The 15,521-nt window shown below is 34.0% G+C and overlaps 2 protein-coding genes across 6 annotated transcripts in view; one reads left to right on the top strand and one right to left on the bottom strand.

Annotated features, from left to right (window-relative positions):
* ESF1 (ESF1 nucleolar pre-rRNA processing protein homolog) overlaps nucleotides 1–11,088 on the bottom strand; it is an 89,585-nt gene extending 78,497 nt beyond the window's left edge. For 2 of the 4 annotated variants that reach the window (XM_079128492.1, XM_079128495.1), the window contains exons 1-5: nucleotides 10,960–11,088; nucleotides 8,921–9,587; nucleotides 3,974–4,329; nucleotides 3,045–3,158; nucleotides 811–911 (exon numbers count right to left, since the gene is read on the bottom strand). In XM_079128492.1, the coding sequence (XP_078984618.1) occupies nucleotides 811–911; nucleotides 3,045–3,158; nucleotides 3,974–4,329; nucleotides 8,921–9,545 (1,196 nt within the window). In that variant the 5' untranslated portion in view covers nucleotides 9,546–9,587; nucleotides 10,960–11,088. Of the gene's footprint in view, nucleotides 1–810; nucleotides 912–3,044; nucleotides 3,159–3,973; nucleotides 4,330–8,920; nucleotides 9,588–10,681; nucleotides 10,936–10,959 lie in introns of those variants that run through there. The other 2 variants (XM_079128493.1, XM_079128494.1) reach the window with 2 other exon arrangements.
* Nucleotides 11,003–15,521, top strand: part of NDUFAF5 (NADH:ubiquinone oxidoreductase complex assembly factor 5) — a 36,917-nt gene continuing 32,398 nt past the window's right edge. For both annotated transcript variants that reach the window (XM_079128507.1, XM_079128508.1), the window contains exons 1-3: nucleotides 11,003–11,372; nucleotides 13,564–13,604; nucleotides 15,427–15,490. In XM_079128507.1, coding sequence (XP_078984633.1) covers nucleotides 11,151–11,372; nucleotides 13,564–13,604; nucleotides 15,427–15,490 — 327 coding nt within the window. In that variant the 5' untranslated portion in view covers nucleotides 11,003–11,150. The remainder of the gene's footprint in view (nucleotides 11,373–13,563; nucleotides 13,605–15,426; nucleotides 15,491–15,521) is intronic.

The raw sequence follows: 15,521 nt of genomic DNA, 5'->3' as shown, positions 1-15,521 counted from the left end.
GTTTTGCTACAACCACACATATAACCTTTTCAAGTGAAACTACTGGACCAAATCACCACATTATAAAATATGCTTGGAAAGCATTAGCTCTATTACAAAGAAATTCCTGATTTTGCAAAATGTTTGCTCCAGATTCATCTGTCATCAAGTCTAAATGGCTGTAAGTTTAATTTCACTTAACTATAACATATTCTTTAAAGGTTTTCATCTGCTTCTCTTGTCACCAATCTATTTAATTACCATTTTTATTAAGTGTACATAGAGCTCCACCTAGTGACTTTAAAGCTATCTTTAATTTTACATGGAACAGTGATAACCTTTTGTTATTTTTTAATTCTTCATTTAATCCTCAAGTAAGAAAACAAATAATTTGAAGATAAATAGTTTCAGTACCACTAATATGGAAAGTAACATCTCAGAAAAAAAGCAAAACTTACTAATTCAAAACCATGAGGGTGGGAGAAACTTTAACTCAGTTTAATCATGAAATGTTTTTCAAGAATTGCAATATTTCTAAAGAATATATAAATATATGCACAAAATGCTGTTTAAATAGTGTGCCACTTCTTTTTTCTTTTCTTTTTCGGTACTGGGGATTGAACCCAGGGCCTTGTGCTTACGAGGCAAACACTCTACCAACTGAGCTATATCCCCAGCCCAGTGTGCCACGCTGACAGACTATAATCTGTTTTGCAAAACCTGTTTGAACCATAAATGGTGCAAGTGTAAACTTTAGTCCTATTAAGGTAACCAGAATTTTGAAATAGTGACATGAATTTGTGAGACTTATGTTCTATTGTGACTCAATACCAGTCTTTTTCAGGGGCATCTTCAGGAATACTTAATAACTCTACTGGTCCTTGAACTTGTTCTTCCTTCATTCTTTCTTTTCCAAATTCTGAAGGATATATCTAAACACAAAAAATAAGATGGATGTAATTTATACATTCCTTCCCATACAATATGCAGACCTGTCAAGGTCAGGAACTCTCAGAGTCACAACTTTACTCAATGAAAACAGCAATTCACTTTTAAACTCACTTTAGGAAGTTAAAGCAGCCCAAGGAATTTCCTTTAAATAAATCACAATCACCTTGGCTAGAGTAACAGACAAGGGGCTTGAACAAAAATTAAGAGTATCTCTTCCACACACCACCTAGGGCAAGGTGACTCTGGGATCCAAAGGAAAATTTAAGAATGGCAAAATAAGATTCTAAGCTCAAGGAACTCTGAATGAAACACACAAGAAAATGGACTGGCTTAAGTAGTTTAAATGAAATATACAATAATTAAAGACATAAAATTTAACTAACAAAATCAACTTTATAATATCCAACTTACCTATCAGTCATACTATTTATTCAATGCTTTCTTTTAAAAAAATTCTTCAAATACTGAAGAACAAAACTGCTGAGAATCTTACAATATAAGTTAGATATAATTTTAGTATAAGAAAAAGGATTCACTCTCACTGGAATTTAGTATTTTTTTAATCTTGGCTGCTTTCAGAGTCAAGAAATACATTAATTTACATTGTTTAATACTGCTGAGCTTAATAAACATTTGTTACCTAATGTTTTTTAAGTTGTCTGAAATACACAATTTATCAACAACATAATTTGAATTTTTCTTACTACTTTGAGTTTTATATAATAGGTTGATATAGAACTCTTACATATGTAGTCACATCTGCTGAATATTTTTTCTTTTCTAGGTCTAGAAATTCCTATTTACCCACTTCCTGGAACCCAAGAATTCACAAAGTACAATCCTTTTTTGTCTTGTTTCTGTGGTTTAATTTTTAATTTTTTTCCATTTGCTTGATGCTGGAGTTTAGCTTGGGTTACTATAAGGTGAAGATCTGAACTAAGTGTTCTATCTAATGCCCCATCCATTTGTCCCAACGACATGTATTCAAACATTATTTTGATCTAAATTATCATATGAACTTTCTATTCTGTTACATGGATTTTTCTCACTTTTTTCCAAATCTGTGAATTCTCAGCATAAAATACTTAGATATTAATACTGTTGGGTTTTTGGTATTGGCATGATTTTTCAAAAGTTTGTTAGCCACTCTTACTCATTTATCTTTTGGATGACTACTGGCATCCTTTTCTTAACTTGCCCTTGAACTGAGATTTTGATTGAAACTACAATAGAAGTGACATTTAAAAATATTTAAATAAGAGCTGGGTGTGGAGGTACACACACCTATAATTTCAGCAACTCTGGAGGCTGAGGCAGGAGGATCACAAGTTCAAAGACAGCCTTAGCAACTTACCAAGACCCTGTCTCAAAATAAAAAATAAAAAGAGCTGAGGATGTGGCTCAGTGGTTAAGTGCCCCTGGGTTCAATCCTTGGTACCAATAAATAAATAAATAATAATTGTGAGCTATTTCAGAAACTGCACTAAAGACTTAAATGTGAGCTCCTTGTTTCACCCAATCCTTACAACCACCGCTTAAATACTGTTATATCCATTTGCTAATTGAGAAGACATATGAGCATCAATAAAGTGCCCAAGATCACACAGCACTAAAAGAATCAATCTTTGACATAGGTCTGTTACAATGCAAAGCCTGGATATTTAATCATTATGCTGGCATGAAATATGATATCTCAAAATTTATACAAATTTTTAAAATTTATCACATTTTAGCTAACTTCACGTAGGCCTTAAAGTATTTATTAAGGTAATTCCCAAGAACTTTGTCTTTGTGGCTAATGCAATTTAAATGATTTTTCCCTTAACTGATTAATGTCAATAATGAGGAATGCAAATTATTTTTTAATATTTATCTTATATGATATCTCTTTACTAACCCTATATTTATTTGGGCTTTTAAAGTGTACACAATCATATAATTCATCAAGAAAATTTTATCTCTTCCTAACACTTCAACCTGTTTACATCAGTTTCATGCCCAGTTGTACTGGACAATTTTCAGATTAATTATTTTCTATAAAAGAAGAACCAGTCATAGCATTTTAAGTTACTAAAAAAAAAGTTGTTTTACTATAAAATAAAATTAATTCTCACCTTTACAGAAAATATAACACCTCCTTTAGGCTTAAAAGAATTGAACAGAGCCAGCAAATCTTTTGCCTTTAATCTATCCCAGTCCATGTTGCATACTGCTAATCGATGTGTAATCTGAGAAAGGAAAATAATTAAGTATTACATAATCTATATTATTTTCAATGGTTGAAAAATAAAAATTCAAAAATATGCTTTCTTTCCACCATGTTCTGAAATATCAGTACAGTAGTTACCTAAGTGGTTTCCACATGTAAAAGAGAACTTCCAATGAGTTAAACAGTAACAGATAAAAGAGTTTTTCTTAGTTACTTCTCAGTTCTTGAATCAGAACATGGTCATGATTTTTTTTTAACTACTAAATTTGTTAAATTATTTGTCACTCATACATGAGTGGGGACTGTGACCCAATAATATTTCCCTAAGGTACAGAAGGTATGGAAGACAAATTACTAGCTAAAACAAGTATTTTGTAAAAATTTCAAGTGACTTTTAATTATTTATGTAGAATTTCTTCCTTATCTGCTGGGACGGACATCTTCTAATTTATGAAAACATATTCCATATGGAGAAGTTTAAATCAGAATCATTAAGATTATTACTACCAGAGGCTGGGGTTGGGAGAGGTGGCTTAGTGGTAGAGCACTTGCCTAGCATGCATAAAGTCCTGGGTTTGATTCCTAACACCAAAAAATACAAAACAAAACCAAAAACTCCAAAACACACAAAGAATACTATTACCAAAAAAGGTTTTCAACTTATTTTACTTTTTGTGATTCTGGGGATCAAACCCAGGGCTTCATGCATATTAGGTTCTACCACTGAGGACCACTGCCAGTTTCCTTTCCATTTAATTTCATGATGTCAATTCTACCAGCCATAAAAGTTAACTGTAACAAGTTATTCACAAATAATCTTATTCAAAAGGATACCTCATCAGCCCGAGGAGCATCTTTATCTAATTCTCTCCAAGCATGCTCAAAACCAGGTTCTTCTGGAAATAAATCTGCCAAATCATCATCATCTTCAGAACTAGTTTCTATATTTCCTTTACCCCTTGCAAGATCAGGGCCACTGTCACTTTCAGTATCATCTTTACTATCTTCATCTTCCTCTTCATCTTCTTCATCATCTTCATTTCCATCATCAGATAAAGCTCCACTACCATCTGTGATTTCATCTTCAGATTCTTCATCACTTCTTTTTTCACCAGCACTGTCTGAATCTTCCTCCAGAGTATCTTTGTCAAACATTTTACCATCACTGTCTTTTGCCACTAAGAATGGAACTGTTGCAAAATGTTAAGGGAGAAGAAAAGTACACAGTGAATTAAATTGAATCCAAGTTATTGTGACATTTGATCCAGTAAAACTTCTATGAAAACTTCTAAGACATTTAATAGAAATTTTAACATACATCCAGCTCACACAAATAGATTCATTTCATATATATGGAGGGTCTGCTATATCCTAGGCAATCACTGGCAAGATGGAAGTAATTAATGTCCTCACTAAACTTTGAATGAAGAAGATAGATGAACAGGTATCAAACAAATAAAACCAATCAAACCAATAAACACAGACAACAAAAGAAATGACAACTCAGATAAATTCTAAATAGGAAAGTTATATATGCTTTCCGAGAACATGTACCAGTGGTTCCTAAGTGAGAGATGACTAAGCTACTACCTGAAAAAACAGTTAAATAATCAAGTTAGATTAATAGATAAGGGAAATTTATTACAAGTAGCAAGAAAGCATCTAAAGACCTGCCAGTTGGAAGAAGTCAATCATCATGTGTGGACTGCAGATAGTATTCAGTGAAGAAACAGATGGAATTCAAGATTCACATAGGAGCCATAATACGCAAAAACTAAAGCAATGGAAAACCATGGCTGTTTTCAAAAGGGCACTGTCAGATTTGTATATAGAAGTCACCTTGACTTTAATGTAGAAAACTGGCTGGAGAGAATGAAAAGTGGGCATGAATGGAGCAATCTGAAAGACAGACAGTACAGTACTCTAGGTATGAAATGAAGATAGCACTAGATTGGTGGCAGTAGAAATGTAGAGAACTAAAAAGATTTCAGAGTCATTTAGGAGGTAAAAATCATAATCAGTGACAGGGTTTTTGATAAAAAGAACAGAAGTTTTGGAAGTATCAAAGGTGAGTTATGGCTTCTTGGCTTGCAAATCCAGGAAGTTAATTAACTAGATAGCTAATGAATAGAAACACTGGAAAGTAATTAGTTCTTTGATGAAGGAAGAGTATGGATTCAGTTTTGGATATGTTGAATTTGAAGTGCCTTTGAGTCATCTAAGAGAAAATATCAATAAAGATGCTGGTTATTAAGAGATACAGCTCAGAGGAAAGTGAGTTAGAGAAAAAATTTATGGCTCACGCAGCTAACAACAGAAACTGCGATTTGGATGAGATCACCTATAAAGAGAAAAATAATAAATTTTCTGCTAACTTTTGAACTTTGTGATTAATTGCTATTTAAAATTGGTAAAAAAAAAAAAATCAAGACTTTTGTTTAGGAATTTTTTCAACCCTCAGGATTCTGAACAGGCTCATTTCTTCTAAAAGTAATCACTACTCTGTGTGTGTGTCTATATCCTATAGTTTATTATGTTTAAGTTGATGCTTACATTTCTGCTTACAGACTCTAAGTTTTAAGACCAAATTTAAAAGTTTAAGACTTACATTGAAACTTGGTTTCTCTTAGTTCTATACTCTAACAGTATTTATTCATTATCTACTACATGCAAAGTATTGAACAAGGTGAGGGAAAATGAGATCATGTGTAACATGATTCCCATCCCTGATAGGTTCATAATAAAAGAAAATTTTTTATTGATTTATGAATCTATGTTCTAAAGTCCCAGAGACAGACATTTAAATTTGTCTGTAAAGACATATTTATAATAAGGAGGACTACACAGATAGCATTTGACTTAAGACTAATTGAATGAAAGGCATTTTGTTAGAAGGGAAGGAAAAGAGCTTTCATTTTTAGTATCAAGAGTAGACAGTAATAAAAAATAACTGGCCAGCAATGTGAAAAAGAAGGTATTATCTAAGTTCTGTGTAAGGGAATCAGAAGAATATAAAAGTCAAAGTCTTTATTATGAGTTAAGCATAATTCGCTTTTAAGCAACACACCGAGAAATAGATTGTGGACCCACCTCTTACCTAACACTGCAATATTTCTCAAGCATCAGTCATTATACCATTTTTATGATTTTTGCATATCACTGAAATTTTTCAGTAAATTAGATTCTAAGAGTTAGCTTTATTCTAAATACTTCTGATGTCACAGACTTGATGCAGTAGTTTGTTTTCTAAGATGTTGAAATAATACATAATTACACAGAAACCCACAACATACAAAGCTTTATATTAGATAAAGTGTGGTTACAAAAATAAGTGTCTGTCTCTATTCTTCAATCAATGCTCTAGTAGTTATTGTAAACACCAGACTATTATCAAACTACTTTTTAAAAAGCTGATTTACCATTTTTCCCCTAATTATAATGAAGGCACCCTGTAAAAATAAAATTAATATGGCTTAATGAAGAAAATTAAGATTAACTTCTCATTCAGAGATTATTCAATGGTTATTTTAGTACAAAATCCTCGAAATTTTTCTTGAAGTAGCTGGTCCTATCATTTATATATTTAAATAACCTATTTTTCAAACTTTATACATTATAGATGTTTGGATGTACTACAACTTTTTAATCAATCCTTTAATAATTTAGGTTAACATTTTTAATTTTAAAAATAATGATGCAATCACATTCTTTGCACACATCTCCAATTATTTACTTAAAATAAATTCTTAAGACTACAAGTGCTGGTCATGAACATTTTATAATGACAAATATGAGACTATAACTCCTCATATTTTTTCCTTATTGCCCTTTAAAAATCCCTTGCATATAGCACTTGCTGCAATGATTACTGAATAAAAGAGGATTGTATATTCAATCATTTAATTCTAGACTATGGAACTAATATAAATAATGCTAGAAAATGGTGGGGTAGAAAGAGTCAGAAGGCAAGAGTTGCAGTTCCAGCTGTGTGTTTCTTGCATAAATCACTTTAACTTGGTTTCTTGATATATCTTCATTTCTCAAAGTTACTGATAAAATTAAATGAGGAGAATTTTAAGAAGATTCTGTTTAAACCAAATCAGAGGATTAAAAAGCTATTATATTAATCTAGTGCCTTAAACTAAATGCTAGACCAACTTACCTCACAAACTCAGCAACACATCAACCTTGCTGCTGGTCCCAGTCCAGTTTTACTCAATTTCAGTAATCAGTCTACTATCCCTTTTCTCCCTGTTCCTCATGAGGTTTACTGGGAATGGGATCCCCATTTCCAACCCACTCACCTCTACTATTTAAAATTCTGCCCACTGCTTGATATCTCCTGCTTTCCCAATGGAATCCCTATTTCTCAAGACCTTCCTGCCTTTTCCTAATGCCTATCCTCCTTGGGTACTATCATCAAAATCAGTCTTTGGTATCTGTATCACCAATTTTCAGTTACAACATCAAATATGAGAAACATTAATATTTTAAAATTGCCAGCTGTCAGAGGCAACACAAAATTTTATTAAACTTAGTTAACATGTAAACACAATTAGATATCAGGTATTTTCTTACCTAGTTCCAAACAATCATTTCTATCTCTATTACCCACTTATCTCTTTAAGATCTTATCTAATCACAAACAGATCTCTTTTTGAACATGACCAATCACAATTTCACTCAAATAGTTCTCAATATGTAGAACACTTTGATCCTCAAGCTTAAATCTTTTCTAAACCCCAATCAAAATAGTGCATTTTCTAGGAATTTTTCTCTGATTATTCTTGAGTGGCCCCTTCTTATGAACTTCCATAGCTCTCTGCTAAACATCTTTTATGGCACTTACTGTTATTTTATTTTGTACTCTGGTTCTGATTTTCTTCTACTTCAGATTTATGCTGTCCAATACAGTGGTGAGGAGACATATATGGCAATTTTGCACTTGAAATATGGCTCATCTAACTTGAGATTAGTATAAAAACAGGATGTAAAATGTCATTAACTTTTAAACTATTGATTATATATTGAAATAAATTTTTGATGTATTTATAAATATATTATTAAAATTAACTTCATCTGTTTCTTCTTTTTAACATGGCTATTAAAATTTTAAAAATTAGGCATTTCTGTTGAATAGTGATACTTTAGGACCACTTCATAGAGTTTAGTAGGCTGCTATCTTCACATGGGCATCTACGAAGGAAAAAGGGTTGAAATCAAAGCCATCTTCACTCACCAAATCATGTACCCTGCAGGGTGGTTGAGTCTCCTTCTCTCAAAAGTGTTATCCCCCACCGAACTGTGAGCACTGGAAAGCTATGTGTTCAGAGTATGCATTTTTCATATTTTTCCAAAGATATCAAAAAAGTTAGCAAAAGCCTTGAAATGGGGGACCATGCCTTATTCATGCTCTATCTGCCACATATTAGTCACAAAGTAGCTGAATTAATTAATAAATGAATACATGATTTTGCTTACCTTCAGACACATCTCTTCTTATGAAGTGATTACATATTAACACTATCGGGTTAGAACACATAGCCTTAACTAATGCCCAACACAAATCAAAACTATTAGGAAAGGAATTTTACATCTGTCTTCTAGCACTAATCAAAAATAAATCATTGCATGTTTTTTCTTTCATAGCTTTACATTTACATATAAACATTTAACCAATCCCAACATACCATGAAAATAATTATTGTTTACTTTTTTAAAAGATCAGTATAAAAATAAACATGTTTAACATCAAAGATTCCCTAATTCTTTCAAACCAACCTGATTGTTTTTCTCTTTTTGTCTTAGAACAAATGATCTTGGGAGATTTCACAGTTTCAGAGGTGCTTGAGTAAACCGTCCTTAGTTTTCCTTTGGGAAAAGTGTCTGTACTACATTCGATGTTTTTTTTCTCTTTTGTACTTTTATATGTAAATTCTTCACTATCCTTTTTGGGACTTATTTCTAAATCTATCTTCTTAAATCTATATGAGTTTTTCTTTTGCTGAATTCTTTCGGAATTATCTACATCATTTTTATTTCGACTAACTTTTTCAGTTTCTTTCTTTTTCTTCTCAGTCAGATTTTTTGAATCTATTTCTTTTTTGGTCTGGGGTTTTTTCTTCATTTTCTTTTGGTTCAGTGCTTTGTTATCTTCATCAGAGAGGTCAGAATCAGAATCTGAAAGGTCATAGAAACGTTTCAAGTCCTCTGTGGTACTGTGGCTGATGGGGCGTCCTCTTTTATCAACAGCATAGTTCAATTTGAACTTTTTGTCGTGAAACATGGCTCGAAATCTCTTGTCAATTTTGACTTTTCGATCCTTTTCTGGCATTTCCCAAAATCTGGGATCCTTTGAAACCCGCCTAAACCGCTGGTCACTCATTATTTCTTGTTTGGATGACATTTTAAAATCTCTCACTGAAGAAATGTTTGAAGAAACCAAATACTAAAAAAAAAAAAAATAAAACAAATGTCACATGGATGAAGTGTAAATAATATTTGAATATTGCTAAATATTTAAATATTAACATCAAATATTTATTTAATATTAAATATTAGTTTAATGTTAAATATTAAATATTTAAATATTTGATATAAATGTTTAAAAACATTAATTCACAATATATTCTAAGTTAAATGTACAAAAAAATAAAGGTAACCTAAGTCTTATTTAATCTCTCCAAATTATTCTGGGCACATGCAAGGAAAGCAAAAACATCAAAATATCCTCTTGGCTATTACAATCATTTGGAGAAACAAATTTAAGGCAAACCAAGCAGAATCTCAAAGCTTTTAGAAGAGGGCAAATGTTTATTAGTCCATTTCACTCACTATAGGTTAAAAGCCGAAGTAATGAAAAGATTCCCAAGCCTCAAACGGTCCCATTTTTTTCTATTATTCTATACCCCCTGCTTCTCCCAACAGCATTTAGTTCTACCAAGTTAGTTTCCCAACCGAATAGACCAATCAAGTCAGGTTTACCTTACACTCTTTAAATTCTACCATCCTTCAAGAATAAGGTAAAATCTCACTATAGTCAGTATATACCATTCCTTCCTATAATTTAGTGTATAAATGACTATGGCCCACAAGACCTGATCCCCCTAAAACACATTAATATGTGTGTGTGTGAGAGAGAGAGAAGAGAACTAGCATTGGTCCCTTGTAAAGTGTGATGGTTCAGCTTATCCCGTTTTGAGTTTTGCAAAACACCAGAAGTCATTTATTGTTAAGAGCAAAAACGGACTGATCAAATTGGGCAGTACTGCTTTCTTTCAAAAACAAAGGCCGATTCTAAAGCTATTGCTTTTCTTAAATTTGGAAAAAAAAAAAAAAACCTCTTTATGCATTACCGAGGAAAATTCAAATGTTCCACTGATTCATTTATAAATTGTAGATACATTATAGCCCCTAAGCCTCTGAACAGCCTTACGACGTAGGTATCGCCTCATCCAATTTAGCAGAGGTAGTGTACGTAATGAAATCAAAGCACACAATAAACGTCCAATATTCAGAGACCGGAAGTCGACTTGATCTCACCTCTGGATGCCTGTCCTCATCCAGAGTCTACCCTACCCTCTAAGGCGGGTACACCAGAGTGGACCCAGAACCAACAACTCCTTCCCACCTCCCAATCCTCAGGCGGAATCAACTGGGATGAGGTTCCCAAGAAGCAGCCCTGAAGAGGACTAAGAAACCCTGAACAGCAAGGACGGAGAAGGAAGAAGTGGAGCACCCCTCACAAATCCGAGGAGGATCCTGTCAGAGACTGGTGCTGCCGCCCCACAGCCTTTTTTCTCTTTTCCATTCTCACTCACCGCGTCGTATCTTTCTACGAGCCTCACATGGGACCCACAATCCTCCGCGTGACGCTCCGCCGTAACGGCACGCGAACTGGGCCAAACTACTTCTACATTTACCTCTTTCCCTCTAGCACTCTACGCGCCGTAGCCGCGCAGGCGCAGTCGCAAGACAAAAAACACGCAGGCAAGTTGCTTCGCGGCCGGAGATGCTGAGACAGGGTAGACTCTGGCGCCTGTGGCCGCGGCCTCTGGGGGCCGGGGTCCTGGCAGCGAACCTTGGCGGCAGAGAAGTCTCTTCCGGTGTATCGCCTCATGGCAATACCTCGCCCGGAGCCCTGAATATCTTCGACCGGAATTTGAAGAGAAAACAGAAGAACTGGGCGGCCCAGCAGCCCGAACCAATGAAATTTGACTACCTGAGGGAGGAGGTAAGACAGGGACACCGCGGCGGTCCGCCCGTCCGGATCCTGTGGTCTTCCGATCCGGGAGCTCTAGTTCGGCCCGAACTGGCTCGACCTGGTTGTGTGACCTTGAGCAGCAACCTGGCTTTTCCCGGCCTCTGCTGTTAACAAAGAAAGGACTCGGATGGTTTCTGTAACGTGCTTTTTCATTCATTCGTTTACTCAGCAAAATGTTGCTTGAGTTACAGCCACAGCTTTCATTTTAAGGGGAAAAGGCGAGACAGGCGTAGACAAGAAACATAATTTCAGTTAAAGAAGTAAGGTAAGGGAAATAAGTGGTAGCGCCTGCGATGATGGGGTCCGGCCGCTTAGGCAAACGACATGGTGAGGAATTAGCCAAGCAGCGAAGGAGCAGGGGAGTGGGGTCGGGTGGGATGAGCCTCCGAGGCAAAAGGAAAGACAAGTGTGAAGGCCCAAAAGGCCTTATGGAAGCTTTCAATAAAGTTCCAGTGGCGGAGATAGTGGGAAAGGTTATCAGGAGGGCTCACATTATTAGAGGTTAAGGACTTCGGGTTTTCTTCTGTGTTCCATCCAATATGGTAACTCCTGGCCACTCGTGGCTACTGAGACTTGGAAATGTGGAAATATGGCTAGTCCAATTGAGATGTGTTATAAGTGTAAAATCCACACCGAATTTCAATGACCAAATATGAAAAAAAGGCAATAAAATATCTCATTAATAATTTTTGTGTTGAACACATGTTGGAATGATTGTTTTACATATTGGATTAAATAAAACATTAAGATTAACTTATTTCTTTTTAACATAGCCTCTAAAATTTTTAAATTACTTGTGTGGTACTCATGATTTTTGGACAGCACTGCCCTAGAGTGGTATGAGGCTCTTAAATGTTTTTAAGCAGTGGATTAACATTATTTATATCTTAAGAAATTAAGTTTAGATCTCCTGATTTGTCTGTTCTAATCTAAGGGACCTCTTCTCCTTGCCGCCCAGGAGGATTAGGGGCTGAAGGTTTTCACTGAAACAGCACTGAACTCAGGGCTCAGAAGATATTTCTTCAGGGGCAGATCACAATTGGGGTCAAGTACATTGAGGTCTTTGAAGCTAATGCAACACACATTAAGCAAGCCCCTACCTTGAACACAACTGTGTGCAAGCACTGGCTTGATCGGGTGATTGACAGTGTGTCACTTCTCAGGAAGCCTTACATGAGACAGCTGCTTAGAGATTGATAGAATCTATTACAGAGAGTCAACTGTCAATAAATTACATGTCTCTCATTTGTGAAGAACAGTGCACACACTACACTGATCCTGCAAGTTACTGGTCTGGTCCTGAAGAGTTCATGATGGCATGAACTTAGAAGATGTGCATTCTTAATTTCTCTGCCCTTCAAAGAAAAGCACCTGGATTACATTTTGAAGCCTTATCAATGGCAGATCTATAATGAATGATATGCAATATGAGAGTTCTTTTATAATAAACAAATGTATTGATATTAGGAATGATGTACAAATTGAACTTCTCCCTTGTCCCCTCCCCCCCTACAATACAAATATACCTATGTTCTGAACTTGCAAATCTTAATTGTAGCTCTGGAATGTTTATGAGGGAGTGAGTAAAATGTGGGAATTATTAGACTCCTACATCTTTATTCCTGCCAGATAAATATAGCCCAGTAACATGACCTATTTTAAATTGGAATGAGATGTGGGGGCAGGGGCATGCACTTTCTTCAGATTTGACTTTTTATAATTTGCAAATATCTCTCAAAAAATTACTAACTCATTTAAGTATTCCATAAGATTTGTAAGTTTTCATTGTGTCCACTCATTCTGTAATCTTAGCTAACTAATTTTTTCATTTTCATATACCTCATGCTAATTTATCTGGGCATTAATTTGCCTTTCGTGTTCCTGTTACTTTTCATTTTGGTGATCCATAATGTAAAACTGTAAACACACATGCATTTTTAAGAAACTTTTGTCTCAATTTCATTAAGTTGACCTCCGAAGTGATTTGCCTGTTTCTTGGAAGAGTTTATTGTGTTTCTATTCAGGATTTGAAATTGCCCTGTTAAAATAGGAAAAGGATGAAGGGAAGTACTTATGTTAAAGCATAAGTAACCTGTGCATTGTTACTTCTCTGTTAAACCTATTTGACATATATACATCGTTGCTTCTTGTGATTTTTCAGGTTGGAAATCGGATTGCGGACCGTATTTATGACATAACCAGGTAAACAATGGTTATAATAAAATACATTCAACTTTTATTTATTTACTTTTTTAATTGAGGTCTCACTGTGTTATCCAAGCTGGCTTCAAACTCTTAGGCTCGAATGATCCTCCTACCTTAGTCTTCTGAATACCTGGGACTACAGGCACTTTTGTTTAAAAGCCATCCATTAAGTTAGATGAAGGTTGGATGATTTTATTATATTTGTCTATAAAAAAGGGAATTTTGTAAAATCACAAATTCCAACTTTATTTTAGATAAATCTTTGCAACTGAAGTGTTTGGGGACAAATTAATTTTTTAATGTAAAAAAATGTTTCATTGTTTTAAATAGGTCTCCCATTTCATTTATTTCTTTAGTTCCATTATTTTAAAGAGCCAAAAGAAAAATAAAAAACTACTGTAATTATTTACCTGGATTATAGGTCATTTGTGATATAATAAAGGAAACATTAAATTTTGTACATCCTTTTGGATTTTGCAAACTTTTATGTCATGGCACTGAGCAAAACACAGTCAAGTCTATGAATAGACCTGTGATTATGGCTAATAGGTTTTAAACATTAAATATTTAGAATTAAATTGTTAAACATACTTGTCTAAACAACCTTTCATTAATATCTTACTTTTATAAAGAGTGATTTATATTCTCAGTACTGATCTTTTGACTTTTAAAAACTAACTCAACAAATCTGAGACTCACTTAATAAAGCTATATGATCAGTAATAATAATAACTAATTCAACTAATTTTTGTTGAATATTTGTACTGTACTGAATATTTTAAATGCAGTATTTCATGTAGTACATCCACTCTGATGAAATGTTATAACTTTTTCATTTTATAGAGGAGGAAAGTGAGATGCAGTAAAGTTAAATCACTTGTCTATGATCACAGGGCTAGTAAATTGCAGGCCTAAAATCTGAACTTTTGTCTTTCTAGTTCTAAAATTTGCATACATAACTGTACCACATTGCCTATGTTTATAATCAAGAAATGGGCATTAGGTTAAAAATAAAGAAAATGACTACCTGTAAACAAAACTTCTCTAACTATGTACTGGTGTTCTATAATTTTGACATACATTTTTAAGAAAAATTGAACAGGGACTCTTATTTTAGTTTTTAGGGAAAAAATGTTACTAGTTGATACATTTTTAAGTTTTGTCACAAATTATCTTAAACATAATGGCCTATAATTAGATGTATTTGCTGATTTAGTCTGATATGATACCTTTAAAGGGAACAGTGTAGCATGAAGGATAGTATTTTTGCTTCAGGATTCAAACTGACTAAATTAAAATATTGATTGTTCCTTATTAGTTGAGGTACATGTGTTGACCTGCTTAACTTTGGACGCCTAGAACTTTTAGTACTGTGAACCTGATAAGTTTTCAGCAAAAATTACCTATTGTTTAGGTGTTTTTATTTAATTTGGCGTATTAATACTCAAAAAATTTGAGAAATGGAATAATTACCAAGTCTTTCTTAAGTATGTCAATTCTTTTCATGTTAATTTACATTTAATCCCTTTTCTCTTTGTCTGGATGTATTGTTAAATGAAAATACTGTCATGAAATCTGTTCTTTTAATCCATATCATGGAACCACCTTGTGGAAAACTGTTCTTCATGAGGTCCTGTGAAGAGTGACTGGATCAGATAGACTTTCTCTATACACAGCTTGCAAGGCAAGGCAGAAAAAGACAGACGATGTAATTTTCTAAGAGTTGCATTCAATAAAATGTTTTTACTAAAGAAAAAATTAGAGCTTAATTATTTTTTGGACTATATTACAAAGCATAACCTCTATGTCTTTTTTTTAGAGATTTCACCCTGGCTTTGGATGTTGGTTGTGGAAGAGGTTACATAGCACAGCATTTGAGTAAGGTATATTTATTCAACAACTTAATTTACTTTT

The sequence above is a fragment of the Sciurus vulgaris genome (assembly GCF_902686455.1).
Source record: "Sciurus vulgaris genome assembly, chromosome: 2".
Classification (NCBI taxonomy): domain Eukaryota; kingdom Metazoa; phylum Chordata; class Mammalia; order Rodentia; family Sciuridae; genus Sciurus; species Sciurus vulgaris.
Note: the sequence above shows the minus strand (reverse complement) of the source record. Positions and strands in the feature narration are given on the sequence as shown.